At 39.6% G+C, this 16,631-nt stretch overlaps 1 protein-coding gene across 2 annotated transcripts in view; it reads right to left on the bottom strand.

Moving 5' to 3' along the window:
• LOC141087923 (follistatin-related protein 4-like) overlaps window positions 1-16,631 on the bottom strand; it is a 1,467,590-nt gene that overhangs the window by 817,262 nt on the left and 633,697 nt on the right. For both annotated transcript variants that reach the window (XM_073573783.1, XM_073573784.1), the window contains exon 4: window positions 4,524-4,772. In XM_073573783.1, the coding sequence (XP_073429884.1) occupies window positions 4,524-4,772 (249 nt within the window). The remainder of the gene's footprint in view (window positions 1-4,523; window positions 4,773-16,631) is intronic.

The raw sequence follows: 16,631 nt of genomic DNA, 5'->3' as shown, positions 1-16,631 counted from the left end.
GGGCGGATGAGACCGACAATGCAACATTTTTTTGCCTTGACGGTCCGTTATTTTTAAGTGCGCATGCCCGAAAGCTTTACTCCGGGAGGCATTTTAACTATGAAATGCCGTTCCGGGAGCGGCGAAAAACTCTCTCTCTCTTTCCTTTTTCCCCAGGCTGCGGTTCCTTTAAAATGCAGACTTTGGCGAATCCGTCAAAACAACGGTCCAGTGGCACCCATTGATGTCTCAAAGGCCACGGATCCGTTCTCCGCCTTTTTCATGGATTGCAACTGACAGAAAAAATGTAAGTGTGGAACAGGCCTTAGCAGATGACAATTCAAGGATATTTAATTTAAAGGTGAAATTCTGCAACTTGTATCCATTTTTTGTGTTTAGGTATTAGTTTCTAACATGATATTATTTAGCTTTTCCATGAAACGTAATTTTCCTGTTAAATTCTGGAACTGTTTCAGATGTAATTTCTTGCATGAAAATTCCATAATCTCTATATTTGGGGCAGCTTCAAAATACATTTTTCTCAATTACAGCTTGATTTTCAAATATATTTGAAAGTTATTTCAGATGCCAGGTCAGCAGTTCTTTAGCAGAGATGCCAAGAAGCAAGAACAGAGTTTTAGAAAGGAACCAAAGGGCACTGCTCTCTACAATCTCCCGAGGAAGAAAATTTGTTTGACAAGACTCTATTGATGCCAACACTTTTCTAAAGCTCCTAATTCTCCCAGAATCCTGATTTCAGTTAACTATCAATATTTAAGCTTGCAGTATTCTGCATTCCCCTCTGTCAGCAATTGCTATGGTTTTGCTATGTCAAGCAATTCTTGAAGTCAGTCACTACTTCTCAGTTCTATACTGACATTGCCTAAAAAGTGTATAAGGAATTAGAGAAACACATTCTTATTGTACCATGACACACTACTCTAAGGGTCCGCAGTGGCAATCTGTGCAAACTTACAAAGCAAGGGGATTTGGGTTCTAATGACCTGAGTACGCTAGCTGTCAGATTCCTAATTTATTTACCGACTCAATGACAAGAAATGTTAAAGATATTTAGAGGTGATATTTGTCTTTGTTCTACACTCCAAAAGTAGTTAAGTTTAATGAGTAATGCTCTTCTTAATGTTCCAGAGCCTTTACAGGTACATTTTCTTCAGAATTCAGTTTGTAAAGTCTTTTAAAAGGAAAGACATTGGGGGCGATTCATCAAAGCTTTTATGGCGTTAAAAAGCTTTGAAAAGTAGCAATTGTTTTCACAAATATGAGGTTGTAACAAAAAAATGCAATTTTTTGGCATGTTCACGCCATTCTTGCCCCATTTCCGAAAAACTGGGCAGAGCTGAGGTGGAATGGTAGGGTGGTGACCCCGTTTGTCAAATTAATGATGAGAAGCTGTGTTTGTTATGCCACAAACCTCATTTCTGCAGAGGCTGGAGAAAGGTTTGTGGCAAGGCGCACATAGCGGTGCATGCTAATATGCACCTCACCTAATTTTTTAAGAGGCATAAGCCTCGTAATGAATCAAGAGCATTTGATTCAAAAATCCCTCTCATCAAGACCAGAAAGACAATGGCCAGTCTTGTTGAATCACCCCCATTGTCTTATGTGTATCAACAAACTAAAGTCTTAACATTTATGGATTTATTATCCATCCCCCATTTGTAGTTCTCGGAGGTACCCTAAACATTCAGTTATCTTTAAGAAAAGTTTTTAATATTAAATGAGCCTTAAATTTGCATATGATGTTCTCAAACGACCCATAAGGAGCATAGATCAGCTCCAAGGTCCCCTGATATGTTCTTTTCAGGAGGACCAGACCTTCATGAGATGTTCCTATTGATTGTACTGTCTCATTGATTCTTTAACCGGCACAATACTTTTAACAGATGCCGTCCCTGGTACTATAGCTTTCTCCAATTAAGGTGAACCCTCAGTGTAATATTCTGCCTGTTATCATTTCCGAACTGTCTTATATTTGTTTAGTCACAACCGAATGTTTTCTGTAAGTTTGATTTAAAGATACATAAAATTGGTTGTCCAGTCCTTGACACAGATGCGAGAGCTGTCATGTTCTGTGGAATAGTAATAATTTTTAACATTATCATTTTCATTTTAGAAGGTTGAAAGGTATAAATTCAGACATTCACTTTGTGTAACTCAACATGTTTCATAGTTAAAAGCAGCATACACTTAAATCTAATAAAAGTATATTGCACTAAATTAATTTGAATAGATTTTAAATCATGTAATAAAAATGTAATAACTATTAACAGGCTCAGGTCTCTACAAAATGAATAGCAGAATTGAGTTTTATTCCTGTAATAGTTATGAACACAACATCTGCACCTTTTGCATCATCTTATTTATCTTATTTTAGTTTCAGTGAAAACAAATGTATCCGAAAAGCATCTGATATCAATCTTCATTACACCGGCTAATGACTTTCAATAATGAATGCCTGAAATGAACATAGCAGCCGGTCTTGGAACTGATCTGCGCTCATTGTGGGTGGGTTGGGCTCATCAAACACGAATTTTGGTTTGATGCGACATCCAAAGCAGGTTTTTTGCTTACCTGCCAAATCAACTTTGTCAGAATTATTCAAGCAGCACAATTATTATTCAAGCCGTGGAATTAGCGTTCAACAACAGGTAAAAGGGAATAAGCTGCACAATTACTTTGAAGGGTTTTCATTTAGAGGATATGCTACAATAAGGTCAAAACCAGTACCATGGCCCCTATTCTGTAAGCCAAAAGGTTACTGTTAGTGGCTGCATCAAGAGCGATTCTGAATTGAGAAATGGCATCAATGTGAACTAATTTCTGAATTCCCAGATTCCAGATCCTTTAAAGCGAATCAGTCACCAGGTTTTTAGCTCATCTGAGAGAAGCATAATGTAGGAAAAGAGTCTCTGTTTCCAACCTTGTATCTCTTAGTTCACTAGGTGCAGCGGTTTTGACACAAGAAGAGTTTTTAGATGCAGCATGGAGAAGAGCTCAGAAAGCTAACCACGCCCCCCACCAGGTTCTGTATTTACATAGTCTATTGACAGTAAGCTGCTTATCAGAGGAGGGGCGTGGCTGGACAACTGCTCAGTTGCCAGCTAGTCACAGCAATAATAATCTAATGATAAAACCTTCATTGTAAATAAATAACAGCACACAGCTTGATGATTGGCGCATCGCTGCATAGCTGACAGATTCCATTTAATTGATAAAACCATGCACATTAAAGGGTTAGTTGACTATTTTTATGTTGATACCCTATCCCTAAGATTGGTGAGCAATATAAGATCAGGGTGAGTCAAATACTTTGCAACCCCATCAATCAGCTGTTATCACCCCAATGATGGCCAGATGCAAATAGTGCACAGAGCAGAACAGCACCGCCCTATAATGTCTATTGGCTGCTGCAGTGTACTGTAGATCACTTCCTATTCTCTTCAACAGGATCTGGTCTGCAGTAATTGCCTATGGACATGAAACAGTGTAAAGGACCTTGCTGATCTGCACCGAACAATGTTTAATTCTAGCCACCACTCGGGGTGATCACAGTCAGTGGGGGGCTGCTGTGTGTCTCAAGCCCCCAACATTTATCTCATATTCTGCAGCTCTCTTCTAAAAGGCTAAAGTCTAAAGTGAAAGCAAAAACTTTTACTTAATGCCATAGTCTGCAAAATATAACAATAAAACAATAAAAAAGGATTTTTCAATGCAAAGCAATGCCTATATGAAACGCATTATATAAATACGAGTTAATTCCAAACGATTATTTGAATTCACTTTTTCATTGCAATTTCTTAATGGTCTTACAGTTTTTACTTTGCATCTTAAACTACTCTGAAATCTTAAAAGAAATATTCAATGTTCAACTTTTAAAAGTGTAAATCTTAAAAAAATGTGGACACCACAATTTGCCAATACGCTACTCTTAACCAATCTCCTGTTCCAGCATCATTGTTGTAAGATGTGGGTAAAGCCATCTATTACTCTACTTTGAAGGCTACATTAGTTCATAGCTAGTGATGAACCAGTATACTCTGGTTTTTCCGAGCATTCTCGGGTGTCCTCCGAGTATTTTGGTGTGCGCGGAGATTTAGATTTTGTCAACGCAGCTGCATGATTTGCGGCTGCTAAACAGGCTGAATACATGTGGAGATTCCCTAACAAACAGGCAATCCTCACATGTATTCAGGCTGTGTAGCAGCCACAAATCATGCAGCTGCGTTGACAAAATCTAAATCTCCGAGCACGGTACAATACTCAGAGGACACCCGAGCATGCTCGGGAAAACTCGAGCAACGAGTATACTCGCTCATCAGTATTCAGAGCATAAATTAAATTCTTGACAAATATTATGTAAACATCGTGGAAAAAAATGACGTTGGAGAGAAGTTACATATTCAAGTTCGTAATCGTGAATCTGTCTCCACAAGTTCCTCTATTAATGATGCTTGTAACCTAGTAGACATAGATTGTGGTTTACAAATGTCTAGAACTTAATTTCATGCACGCTTGTAGCCTACCTTTGAAGAAACAGTCTTTGCTGTGCACAATGTATATTTTCTTTCCATGTAGGCAGGAAGACCGGTGAAGTTCACAATGGTTTTCATAAAACTTGCCATCAGATCCACAGACTGGCATATATCTAGGCTTGCATTTCTCCACACAAAAACACTCTGGAAGTCCAGATTCCAGACTAATAATGCATCTTCTTCCTTGTCCGCAGTACTTCCTTTCACATGGGGAAGAAAGTTTTTCTTCTTTATCATTTACTATGAAAATAAAATAAAGCAACAGTCAACACAATTTAGTGCCATATTCGTCACGATCGAATCATTGCTTGTCTTATTGGGTCTATAATTTACATCTTCTTTCATAATAATCCATATTTCTTTTTTACTCACTGTCACATGTCATCAACTGAGACTGTCTCATGTCAATTCTAGTCCTATGACAAGCCCACAGGGTGGAGCCATTGGCAGAGGAATTGGTATATTAGTAAATTATTTAACTTACTCTTGAAATATTGTTTTTCTATAATTTTGTTTTGATGAAAAAAATCCTTTCAGGGTAGGTTTATATTGTGTTCTTGGCATTAGGTTTGGAAGGAACCTCTGAGACATGACCCATATGTATGCCTATAGAGTTGCATTTACAGTATTTGCTGTATTAAAAAAAAATAAAAAAAATATTCTGCACATTTGCATTGAAAAGTGTAGTCAAGTACACTTTTGATTATAGGTGAGGTAGCAGTGCACAGATATATAGTTAGTATGATAGATAGAGAGGCAATGACAAGGCCACATAATATTTGGGCACATATATGATAAACATATGTACAACATCTACACATTTACATATATGATAAAAAAGGATAAGGAAAATATGCTTCTAGATTGTCACTGATAGACGGCTGAAAACCGGGAGTAGAGCTGGCCAGACCTGTGACCAGGGAAATGATCTGGGATAAGAGAAGGTATCAACTTCAATGGTATGGAGCCAGGAGACCAAAAAGGTTACCATAGGTCTGTGGGGACCAAGAGATGGCAAAGGCAACAGGGATAGAAGCTACATGTAAGATGGACTTCAGGGTTTATAGACACTACTCTAGATGATCATGCCAGGGAATGGATCCTAAACTAAGAGTGGGCTGCAGGCAGAGGAAGAAAAGTACTACCATCAAAGATGGAAAGACAGAGTCAGCTCCTTCATGTACCTGCCGGAATCTACTGCATATTAGATATGAGCCGCCACATAGAACAACTACGCATGTGCCTCTGTTGGAAACTGAAGATTTTTTTCGATGCTGCAGAGCTGAATTTATTTATTTCACTTCTCGTTTCTGAATTGGTATCATCAGTATATTAAAGTTGGTTTATACAGGTAGAGTCTCCCCATATCAGGCACGTGTTAACGAAATAACCATTCTCTGCTGCTGTAGATAAAGGCCTTTTCACGTGGAATTGTGCAAACTACATAGGGACAAGCACTTGCTAACACAACCATACAAACCCTAAATTGCTGGAGCACAATTGTTGGCTGCCAGGTTTACACTGGTCAATTATAGAGGATGATGGAACCACTGTAAGCAAGGGGCATGCTATAGAGAACATTATACTGCGTGGAGACCGAAGGATAGTGTTGGCGATTGTTCCGCTCCTGGCATCACTCAATGGCCTGTCTAGTCGTGCCAGTAGACAGCACTGAGCACATTGTGTGTAGCCCATAAACGATTGGTAATAGTGCGTTCACTGACCCATGTAAGGGCATCTCCTACAATGCTACATCTGTACACCACACATATGTAGACATGATGACCGAGACATTCCTGCAGCAACAATATGTCTTCCAGAACAATGCATTTGCATATTGATATGCATTTTACTTTACAAGATAAGCGATTATGATAATTATTGCTAATAAGCGAGCACAGATCATCAATCATATTAGGAAGTGCTTCTAGGAAACCTACCGCACTCTTTTCGAGAGTCATAAAACTGTCGGCATTTCTGTTTTGCCACAAATCACCTGCAATATTTCCTTCTTTTCATCAAATCCAGGTATCCTTCAAACATCTGCTCATCAACAAAGTGAAATCTGCTCAATCTGGACTCTTATGAGTTGCCGTTTATTTAATATCGGTATTTACAGCTCATGCTAAATTGCTGTCATACTTCAAGCTAATAAACAAAGCTTTTCAAATTGGAAACATATGTGGTGGAGAAACGTGGGCCAATTCCAGTGATAAAGTTATGCTATCAAGCAAAGCTACTAAATTAGACAGAAAGCAGGTTTATGTGACGCAGAATTTAAAATGCAGATGATATTTTAAACATGTGATATTTTGTATTGCTAAGCCGAAGCCAAGCAAGCAAGCTGGACCTGGAAGCCATTCTGACATCTGTTTTAGTAACTACTTATTTTCCCCATAATGAAAGCATTTTGTATCTTTTCTTAGAGCCTTGCATTGTGCTGTTCTTCAATCCCATCTGCAAGATCCTATCTCAATATGTAGTAGGTGTAACAATAAAAATGAATCAAGAAAAAACACGGATGGCACCGCTGTTACCGTGTACTCCTGAGTGGTGCGCGGCGCGCAGGAAGCTGACAACTGGCAAACTCGGGTGCTTGACCTGGAACTAGACGATCCTCAGAATCTGCAACAGAAAAAAGGTAGCACTCATCGAGTTGATGAAGCTTCATCCATTTATTGACATATAAATCACATGTCGGGCCGGGGGAGTGACATAAGGAGTGCAAGAAGGCTGACAACGGCCGTTTCACGCTACACGAGGTCTTCAACGCTGAAGCCCTCGTGTAGTGCGAAACGGCCATTGTCAGCCTTGTTCCACTCCTAATGTCACTCCCCCGGCCGGCATGTGATTTATATGTCAATAAATGGATGAAGTTTCATCAACTCAATGAGTGCTACCTTTTTTCTGTTGCGGATTCCGTGTAACAATAAAAATAATAATATGGGCAAATACCTCCAATTAGAAATGTAGTATAATTCTCCTGATTAGCATTGTCACTTACCCCATGTGCAGGGCATTGCAGTAGCTTAGATATCCATGGTTACGACCGCTAACAACTAACTAAATGTCATTATATGATTGGTCGTAACCATGGATGCCTAAGCTACTGCAGTGCCCTGCACATAGGGTAAGCAACATAGTGAATCAGAAGAACTATACTACAATTCTAATTGGAGGTATTTGCCCATATTATTATTATTACTACACCTACTGCATATTGGGATAGGATCTTGAAGATGGGAAGACCCCTTTAATTTTACTTAAAGTGTATGAATACATTGACAATCATGCATTGTTGGTTTAATTTTAGCACCACATTGCAACATTATGACCAAAAAACATGGTGAAGTTAAAAAGAGAGGAAAAAAATGTCTCATTTAATATATTACAATGAAGAAGGCTCACAATCAAGAAACAGCTACACTGACTTACAAAGCCATCCACAACCTTTCCCCTCCCTATATCTCTGAACTAATCTCCCAATATCTTCCCTCATGTAATCTTCGATCCTACCAAGACCTCCTACTCGCCTCCATAGTTATTCTTTCTTCACACAACCGCCTCCAAGATTTCTCCCGAATATCCCCTATCTTCTGTAATGCCATGCCCTAACACGTCCGATTATCCACCACCCTCGGATCCTTCAAACGGAACCTGAAAACCTATCTTTTCAGGAAAGCTTACAGCCTGCAATAACCATTCTGCCGCCTCACCACCACCGCCTGAGCTGCCGCCTCATCATCACCACCAGAGCTGCTGCACCCCCGACCTTCTGTCTCTTCCCCACTATCCCGTAGAATGTGAGTCCGCAAGGACAGGGTCCCCTCCCCTCTGTACCAGTCTGTCATTGTAAATTTGTTTACTGTTAACGATAGCTATAACTTTGTATGTAACCCCCCCTTCTCATGTACTGCACCATGGAATTAATGGTGCTATATACAGTAAATAAATAAAAATAATAAAACAGCTGTGTGCAAGGTTCAATATATGGCTCTGTAATTCAATGTTTTACATGGGCTATGTCGCAGCGGCTCGAAATGCAATAGTATGGTCACACAGTAATGAGAAAGAATGATTTCCATTGTTCAATCCTTCATGCTATAACAGAATAACACCCATACAGTATGTGAAGGTACCATCAGACTTCACAGTCCTGAAGTTCACTACCACGCAGATATCTTCATTCCAATGCAGCATAACTCTACTAGCTAACTTTAAAGGTCAGAAACATAAAATATAGTTGTTGTTTTTTTCTAAAAATGTAGTGTATGTTCTGAGTTAGCCTAATGTTTTGCCTTCCACATTGGGTCTGGAATTACGGGAGCGCATATTGCCTATACTCAGAGCCAGCTTCAAGTATATCTGAGCCCTTGGGTGGCAGAGTCCGATTGGACACTCTTTGCTTTATTTTATCACCTCACCTTCAAAAAGTTATAAACTTTTTATTTTTTCTGGTTGATAGAATTTTGCTGGCATCAGAAGGGACTCTCCTTCCAGTACCTTACTTTCAAATGCCAATTGCCATTGACAGAGGTATTTAAGGGGTTAAACTGCTGCGAATGGAGTCAGCTCCGATTGCAGCAGGGAGAAGTTAGGTATTACACAGCAAGCCCCTGTTGTGTGGAGAGTAGAGTTGAGCGACTTTGGTTGGATCGGGTTTCGTGAAGCCTGAATGAAACAAAATTTGAGTCGGATAAAACTGGTTCGACTAGGGCAAAAAATGTTGAAGTTTTGTCCGAAACCCGACCCCAATGCAAGTCAATGGGGAATAAAAGTCGGCATTGAGTGGATGAATGTCATCCGCTCAATGCCGCCTTTTATTTCCCATTGACTTGCATTGGGGTCAGGTTTCGGACAAAACTCAGACTTTTTTTGCCCTAGTCGGACCAGTTTCATCAGACTCAAATTTTGTTTCATTCAGGCTTCACGAAACCCGATCCGACCAAAGTCGATCAACTCTAGTCGAGAGGATGCAAATCAGGGCCGAGTGGGTGACAACTCCAGACCGAGTCCACCAAAAGTGTAGCCCATGCACATTAGAGAAAATTTGGCAAGTTTAAATTGACATTTTTGTCAACATTTGCTCACATTTTTGGGGGGTAGCTCTTGTATGCAAAAGGAAAGTTCAAACTTTTGTACACGGCAATGAAGTCTTCTCTGAACATCATACAATGGCATACCAAAGTGCTACATGACTCCTTGACTCCTAATTCACATACATTAAATGCTGTATATTTATAAAGAAAATAACTACTGTAGATGAAAATGCCTTTAATGACTGGGATTCAAATTTTCTCCAATCCCAGACATGGGACTAGAATTTTTACTTAATATCTCAGCTAACAATTGGTTTTTGTGCCCTTCACCATTTATGTGCTCTTCCAGTACCGTGCTCTTTGGGAATAACCTCTTTACCGCACCTTACTTTTAGGGCATATGATTAGAATAGGTTAAAATTTGTATCCAATTTTATTTTTACTACCGTAAATATTATTTTAAACAAGAAAATTAAAATGAATGTATATTACTATGATAGTTTTCATTCATTCATTCAAGTGATGGCCTGTGGGCACAAATATATAAATCATTTACGGTAAATGCTTCCAAAAATATTTAGATGACTAGTGTATTATGGGTCACATTTAACGAAAAAATGTAAACACAAAGTTTATCGAAAAATTGGGAAAAATCATGTCTAATAAAGTTGTTAATAATTCCTTGTACTCTTCTTTTGATTTAAGATTGACAATTTTTGCAGATATATAAATTTTTAAGGTAAACCAATGTCATAGAAAGCCAAGTGATAGAAGATTCAGACTTCCAAATGGTTGGTGTTAGCAGATGCAAGCCAAACGAAGGATGATGCCAAAACAGGTGCAAAGCAAAGTAATTTCAGATACAGAGGTGAGGGATGAATCTGGCAAGAAAAATACCTTAGACAGGATTGCCAAATCTGCGGCAGGAAAGCAGAAAGTGTAAAAAGGTCTGACTTGGTGAACCGAGAGATTGAAATCAAAGCTCAGTACAGCAGGAGGACTGGCTCTGGGAATGGAACAATGTGTATGGCTCATTGGTCTACGCTGATTTTAGACCTATTTGTTTTGGCTCTGCAAATTATAAAATAACTCAAGGGAAGGCGTTTGTACCCTACCTTCTGCCTAGACACAGGTGTTCTCGTGACTTTGAGCTTTGACTTAGGAAAAAGATAGCATGTGTTCCACACTACTCATCTTTTTGTCTCCTCATATCAGTAAATACATAAAAAGGGCTGTTTATGAAATATTAAATTATTAATTATATTTATATCCAAGTATAGAATAGTTTTCCTAAAATTCAGCTTTTAGTATATTGCCAATCAAAGGTTTCACAAAGAATTAAAGTGTTATTCCCACAAGTGTATTATGTTTCACAAAGAACAGTAAATGAATACTTATTGTTAATATACAGATCAAACCCAATATAAAGATTCCTTCTTGTACCTTTGTGTCATTTTTTCATATCTATCAGCCCTTCTGTCCATCCAGCTTCACATAGCTGAATGGGTAGCGGAAAGGGTAGTCCTATTCTTGCATTGCTAAAATCGCATTGCCAGCAGCACCTTGTTTCTCCTCAGTGCTGCAGACATTTCTCTCCCTTTCAGTAGATGAAATAGTGATTTCCAGCATGACCACACAGGTATAAAATGTAATTTTATTGGGTAGATTAAAAAATGTTTAAACGCAGAAACCTCAGAGCCTGACATGTTTTTGGCTTACTGAGATGCTCTTAATCATAGGCTAATCCTATGATTAAGGGCATCTTAGTACGCCAGAAGCGCAACAGACTCTGAGGTTTCTGTTTCTAAACATTTTTTAATCTACCCAATAAAATTTGATTTTATTCCTGGATGGTCATGCTTGAAATCACCCTTTCATCTTCCTTATGTCAGCTGAAATCACCATCAAGTACGGCTTCAACAGGTTTATCTTCACTGCAACAGATTTCTAGATATTTCCAGCATGACCAGCTCTAACCCCATCCTTCACCCCTTTCGTTTAATTCTCTTCCTTTCCTTTGAGTTCCTGACTCGTCCAATCTCTCTGAATTCATATCCGAGAGATGTGCTGGAAGCCGGCTGACTGATGAATGTGTCAAATATTACAGGCTTCTAACACAGATGCTATACTGTGCTCTGCTCAGCAGCATTCCCCACAGATATTTGGTGCATCATCAAGTTAAACTATATACAAAATATACTCTATGCTTCTATGCACTGTATGGTGCTGCATCTTCTGCCAGTCTGTCAGCCTACTTTTGTCTTCAGCTATCTACATCAACATAGCTGCCTGTGTGATTTTACATTATTGGTCTGTTAACTAGCTTCCAGAAGTGATCGTGAATTCTGCATTCAACTCCTCTTTGTTCTCCTTGAGCAACAGAACTCATAATAACTAGACAGAGTGAAATGATGAAAACTACTTTATTGGTGCATATGGTAGAGGACTATCTTTTGCAATATGCATCAACAGAGTCGCAGTTTGCATTTTCACATCACTGATCTGTCAGCATTAGGCATCAAACACGGCTTAGCCAACAATCCAATAAAACCTTACATGAGGTACAAAATCTGCTACCTTTACACAATGAATTGCAAACCCATAATGAATATAAGGACTTATGCAGACTAATATTTAGATTTAAATGATATTTATTGAAATTACATAATAAAATAGTAGATATAATATAATAAACAATACGTTGGAAAAGGGGCTACAGAATGGAGGACAAATCTCTTTAATAGAGAAAACACAAACCCCACTTGGGAATGCCAACATTTCTGATATAAATATACCCTTAATAGTGCGGTATATGAAAAGATGTCTGATAGCAAACAGGACACCCCTTGGTTATTCCCCTTTGGAAAGCATTAGTGTGAAACGCTCATTGGGGCGGTCGTGGCATCACTCACGGTTTGTAGACCTCATCTGGGTTAAGCATTGAACTTATTTAATTTTGCTTAAATTGGACTAGCCGGTTTTAAACAAATTAATCTAGACTATATTTATTGAGAATTTGGCCAGTACTATCAGTTTGGCATTGCATAACAACTGATTCACCACCTCCTTTTTCTACACTTTATTTTCTTTTCTGAATCCTCACACATGCATCATTTATTCTATGGTTCATGGTAAAAAATGATTTTTGTCTGTCTAATAAAATAGCATTGAATTTTATATTGTGTGAGTGGTTCTCATGAATGCTTTGTATTCACATGCAGGCTGTATTATGCATATATAAATAGTTGTGGTGTGAAATCCCGCTGACAAATTCCTTTTAACTGGTTAAATGTCCATTTACAACAGGAGCCTTATTGACAATCATTGCTGAGGTTCAGTTATAATAAAGCTGTTGAGGCTGGGTCCAAATGCTCCTCCTGAAATAAGTGTAAATCACAGAGACTTTTGGTAACACTTTACATCCATACATATAAAAATTTAAAGGGGTTTTCTCATGAGCAAAGTACACTTTAATTAATAGATTTTAGAGTAAAAATAGGTTCTACAATTGGATGTGTTAAAAAATGTTCCTGTGCTGAGATAATCTTATAACTATGCCCCTGCTGTGTACTGTGTAATGGCTGCATACCATATGTCCTGGGCATACCACATCTCAAGGTCTGATCATACCACATCTCTCTACTGTTTGTATTTCAGCAATGTATTACCTCAAAGAAAAAATCAGCTATGATCCCATGCTGTAATCAAGGCTGGCATAAGGTGCATGCAAATTAGGCATTTGCCTAGAGTCTCCACTTCCCAATTGGCCCCCAGCCAGTGACATGCCACTGATAGTGGCACAGCATGTGGCCATTATAAGGCTGTTAGTCAGGGGGAACTCGTGCCAGCGCACCAGGCACCTGTTATGAGTCACCGAGGAGGAAAAAACAAAACCCAAGTTCAGCCCAGAAAATCAGAGAGGTTGGAAACTAGCGGATTTCAGACCCCTAATCCTATCAAACAACTAGCAGTAGCCATGGAGTGTTCCTATGGTGATCCTAGACACCTCGTCACAGCCGGAGATCTACATAAGCCTAAAGAGAGAAAAGGGAAAAACTGACTGCCCCAGAGCAGACCCCAAAGCAATAGGCAGCCCCCAACATATAATGATGGTGAAGCAAGATGAAAACACTAACACAGATAGAAAGATAGGTTGAGCAAATGATGGGGCCCAAGCTAAATAAAAAGGACAGGACAGAAAAGCTGCTGTCTGCAATCCGAGAAAACCCGGCTAAAAATATTACCAACACAACTGATAAGCAAAAAGGACCCTGAAGTTACTAGACTTCAAATCATGCTATATCAGCACTCAGAATATTCTGAAAGCAGAGCAAAAGAGAACACTGATCAAGGAAAAAGAATCCAGCACACCCCAAGCCGGGGATGGCTGAACTCAGAAAACAAGGAAAACAAAACCAAAACTAATAAGCTCAATAGCAGAGCAAAAACTTATCTTTGGGAAGCAGGAATGAGACTGGTCTCCAAGAATCCAGCAGAGAAATCACCAGCCACTCAGAAGGGCGTCGGCTGCCTTATATCCAGTCTGAAGTACCCGTTGCCCAGTCACAATCCACCTGATCAGGTGTTTGGTTTCTTTCATCCAAATCAGCCTCACTACCTTCCTTCACCAGAAGAGGGAGATCCTCGGACACAAAAGGTGAATGAACAGATGAGCTCACAACAGGCACCTCACTGCATCTCAAGTTCATTATAGATGCCGTTACTGTGGGAAGCAATGAGTGAGGAGGAAGTATCAGGTGATGCTCTCTTTTCAATCATTCCCCATCTGATGCAGAGGGTGCAGTGACATCACTTAATCACAGGCCTTGCTGTGCAGAGCAGTGGAGCTGCTGAGTAGATGCAATGTGGATGCCGTAGCAGAGGGGGAGTAAAGGGCCCTTCACACTAAGTGAGATTGCTAGCGATATCGCTAAAACGTCACCGATTTTGTGACACAGCAGCGATATTGCTAGCGATATCGCTATGGGTGATACTTACCTCCGACCAGCTCCCCCCACTGGTTATCGCTGATCGCGCGAGAACATCCTGGGCCGTTTCTCGTCGGCCGCTTCCTGCTGGTGCCGTCGAGCAGCGCATGGATGTGGGCGGGAGGACGTCTTCATTGCCGCGTCTGACAGGTAAGTAACGACCGCCAACCGCTACTATGTCGCTGGTGAGATCTGCCTGTTTGGCAGCTCACTAGTGACCATTTAGCGATGCACCATCGAACCTGACCAGGTTGTATCGTTGTCAGGATCGCTGGTGCATTGCTAAATGTGACAGTACCTTAAGAGAGGTGAGTACTATATTTTTTTCAAATCAGTGAGTACATGGAGGACTACTGTATGGGAGCTGCATTATAATATATGTACTCTGTGGGAGCTGCATTATACTCTATTGGGCTGCATTGTATTCTATGGGGCTGATTTATAATCTATGGGGCTGTATTGTACTTTATGGGGCTGCATTGTACTCTATGGGGCTGTTATTTATTTTACTTATAGCAAAAAATAAGACAAGTCAACCTAATATGGAGATTTGTGACAAATATAGTGAGGCAGTGAGGGGGGATCATATAAGAGGGCCAGTATGTGTCCCCCCTGGATGCGTATAGAATCATATTGAACCCGCTGGAGCACATTGTGTTTGCAGCAAAAAGCCTGTGAATTCAAGGCAAAATAAAAGTAAGTGTGGATATGGTCAAAGTAGTTGACCAAGACACATTTTAGGAAAGCCTGACATGGGCTTTTATTTTTAGAGGGATTTGCAGGTTTGGTAGTGGGGAGAATCCCTCTCTCCACTGCGGGTTTTGGAAGTGGCTCTATGTCCATGAATCTCATTTAAACTCTCACTTTTGCCTTGGGTGTGTCAGTTATAGGTTTGCAAGCTGCAGAGCAGGAGGCTCTGTGCACCCAGGCCTGTGTGAAGTTATCAGAGAGCCATGAACTTCAAAGTGGCTGACACACCCAGGAGTTACAGCGGTGCCATTGCCCACGGCAATGTTTGGAACTCGGTCTGTGTTTTAGAACTCGGCTGTGAATCGGAGGATATCGTTTACCTGTTTTTCTATATGAATATAAATGCATATATGTAGACATCTATATATAGTATATAGATAGATGAATATTTAACCACGTTCATGACCGGGCCAATTTTTACAGTTCTGACCACTGTCCCTTTATGAGGTAATAACTCTGAAATGCTTCCATGGATCCCAGTGATTCTGTCACTGTTTTCTCAAAACATATTGTACTTCATGATAGTGGTAAAATTTCATTCAAATAACTTGCGTTTTTTTGTGAAAAAAACGGAAATTTGGCGAAAATTTTGAACATTTTGCAATTTTCCATCTTTGAATTTTTATGTCCTTAAATCACAGAGATATGGCACACAAAAATGTAATAAATAACATTTCCCACATGTGTACTTTACATCAGCACAATTTTGGAACCAAAATTTTTTTTTGTTAGAAAGTTAAAAGGGATAAAAGTTGACCAGCGATTTCTCATTTTTGCAACACCATTTTATTGTTTTAATGTTTAAAAAAAATGAAGATTTAACTTTTCTTCACAAAACAATTACATCAGGTCCAATTTTTTTTTATTTTACCAAGGGTAACAGGAGAAATTGGACTGCAAAAGTTATTGTGCAATTTGTCCTGAGTACGCTGATACCTGATATGTCGGGGGGAACCACTGTTTCGGCGCATGGCAGAGCTCAGAAGGGAGGAGCGCCGTTTGACTTTTTCAATGCAAAATTGGCTGGAATTCAGATCGGACGCCATGTCATGTTTGGAGAGCCCCTGATGTACCTAAACAGTGGAAACCCCCCACAAGTAACCCCATTTTGGAAACTAGACCCCCAAGGAACTTATCTAGATATGTGGTGAGAACTTTGAACCCACAAGGGCTTCACAGAAGTTTATAACGTACAACCGTACAATTAAAAAATCATATTGTATCCACAAAAATGATCTTTTCACCCCCAATTTTTATTTTCCCAAGGGTAACAGGACCCTAAAAGTTATTGTGCAATTTGTCCTGAGTACGCTGATACTCCA

This window comes from Dendrobates tinctorius, unplaced genomic scaffold (genome assembly GCF_039654945.1).
Source record: "Dendrobates tinctorius isolate UK_male_01 unplaced genomic scaffold, ASM3965494v1 ptg000036l, whole genome shotgun sequence".
Classification (NCBI taxonomy): Eukaryota; Metazoa; Chordata; class Amphibia; order Anura; family Dendrobatidae; genus Dendrobates; species Dendrobates tinctorius.
The sequence above is the reverse complement of the archived record's forward strand: the minus strand, read 5'-3'. Positions and strand labels throughout refer to the sequence as shown.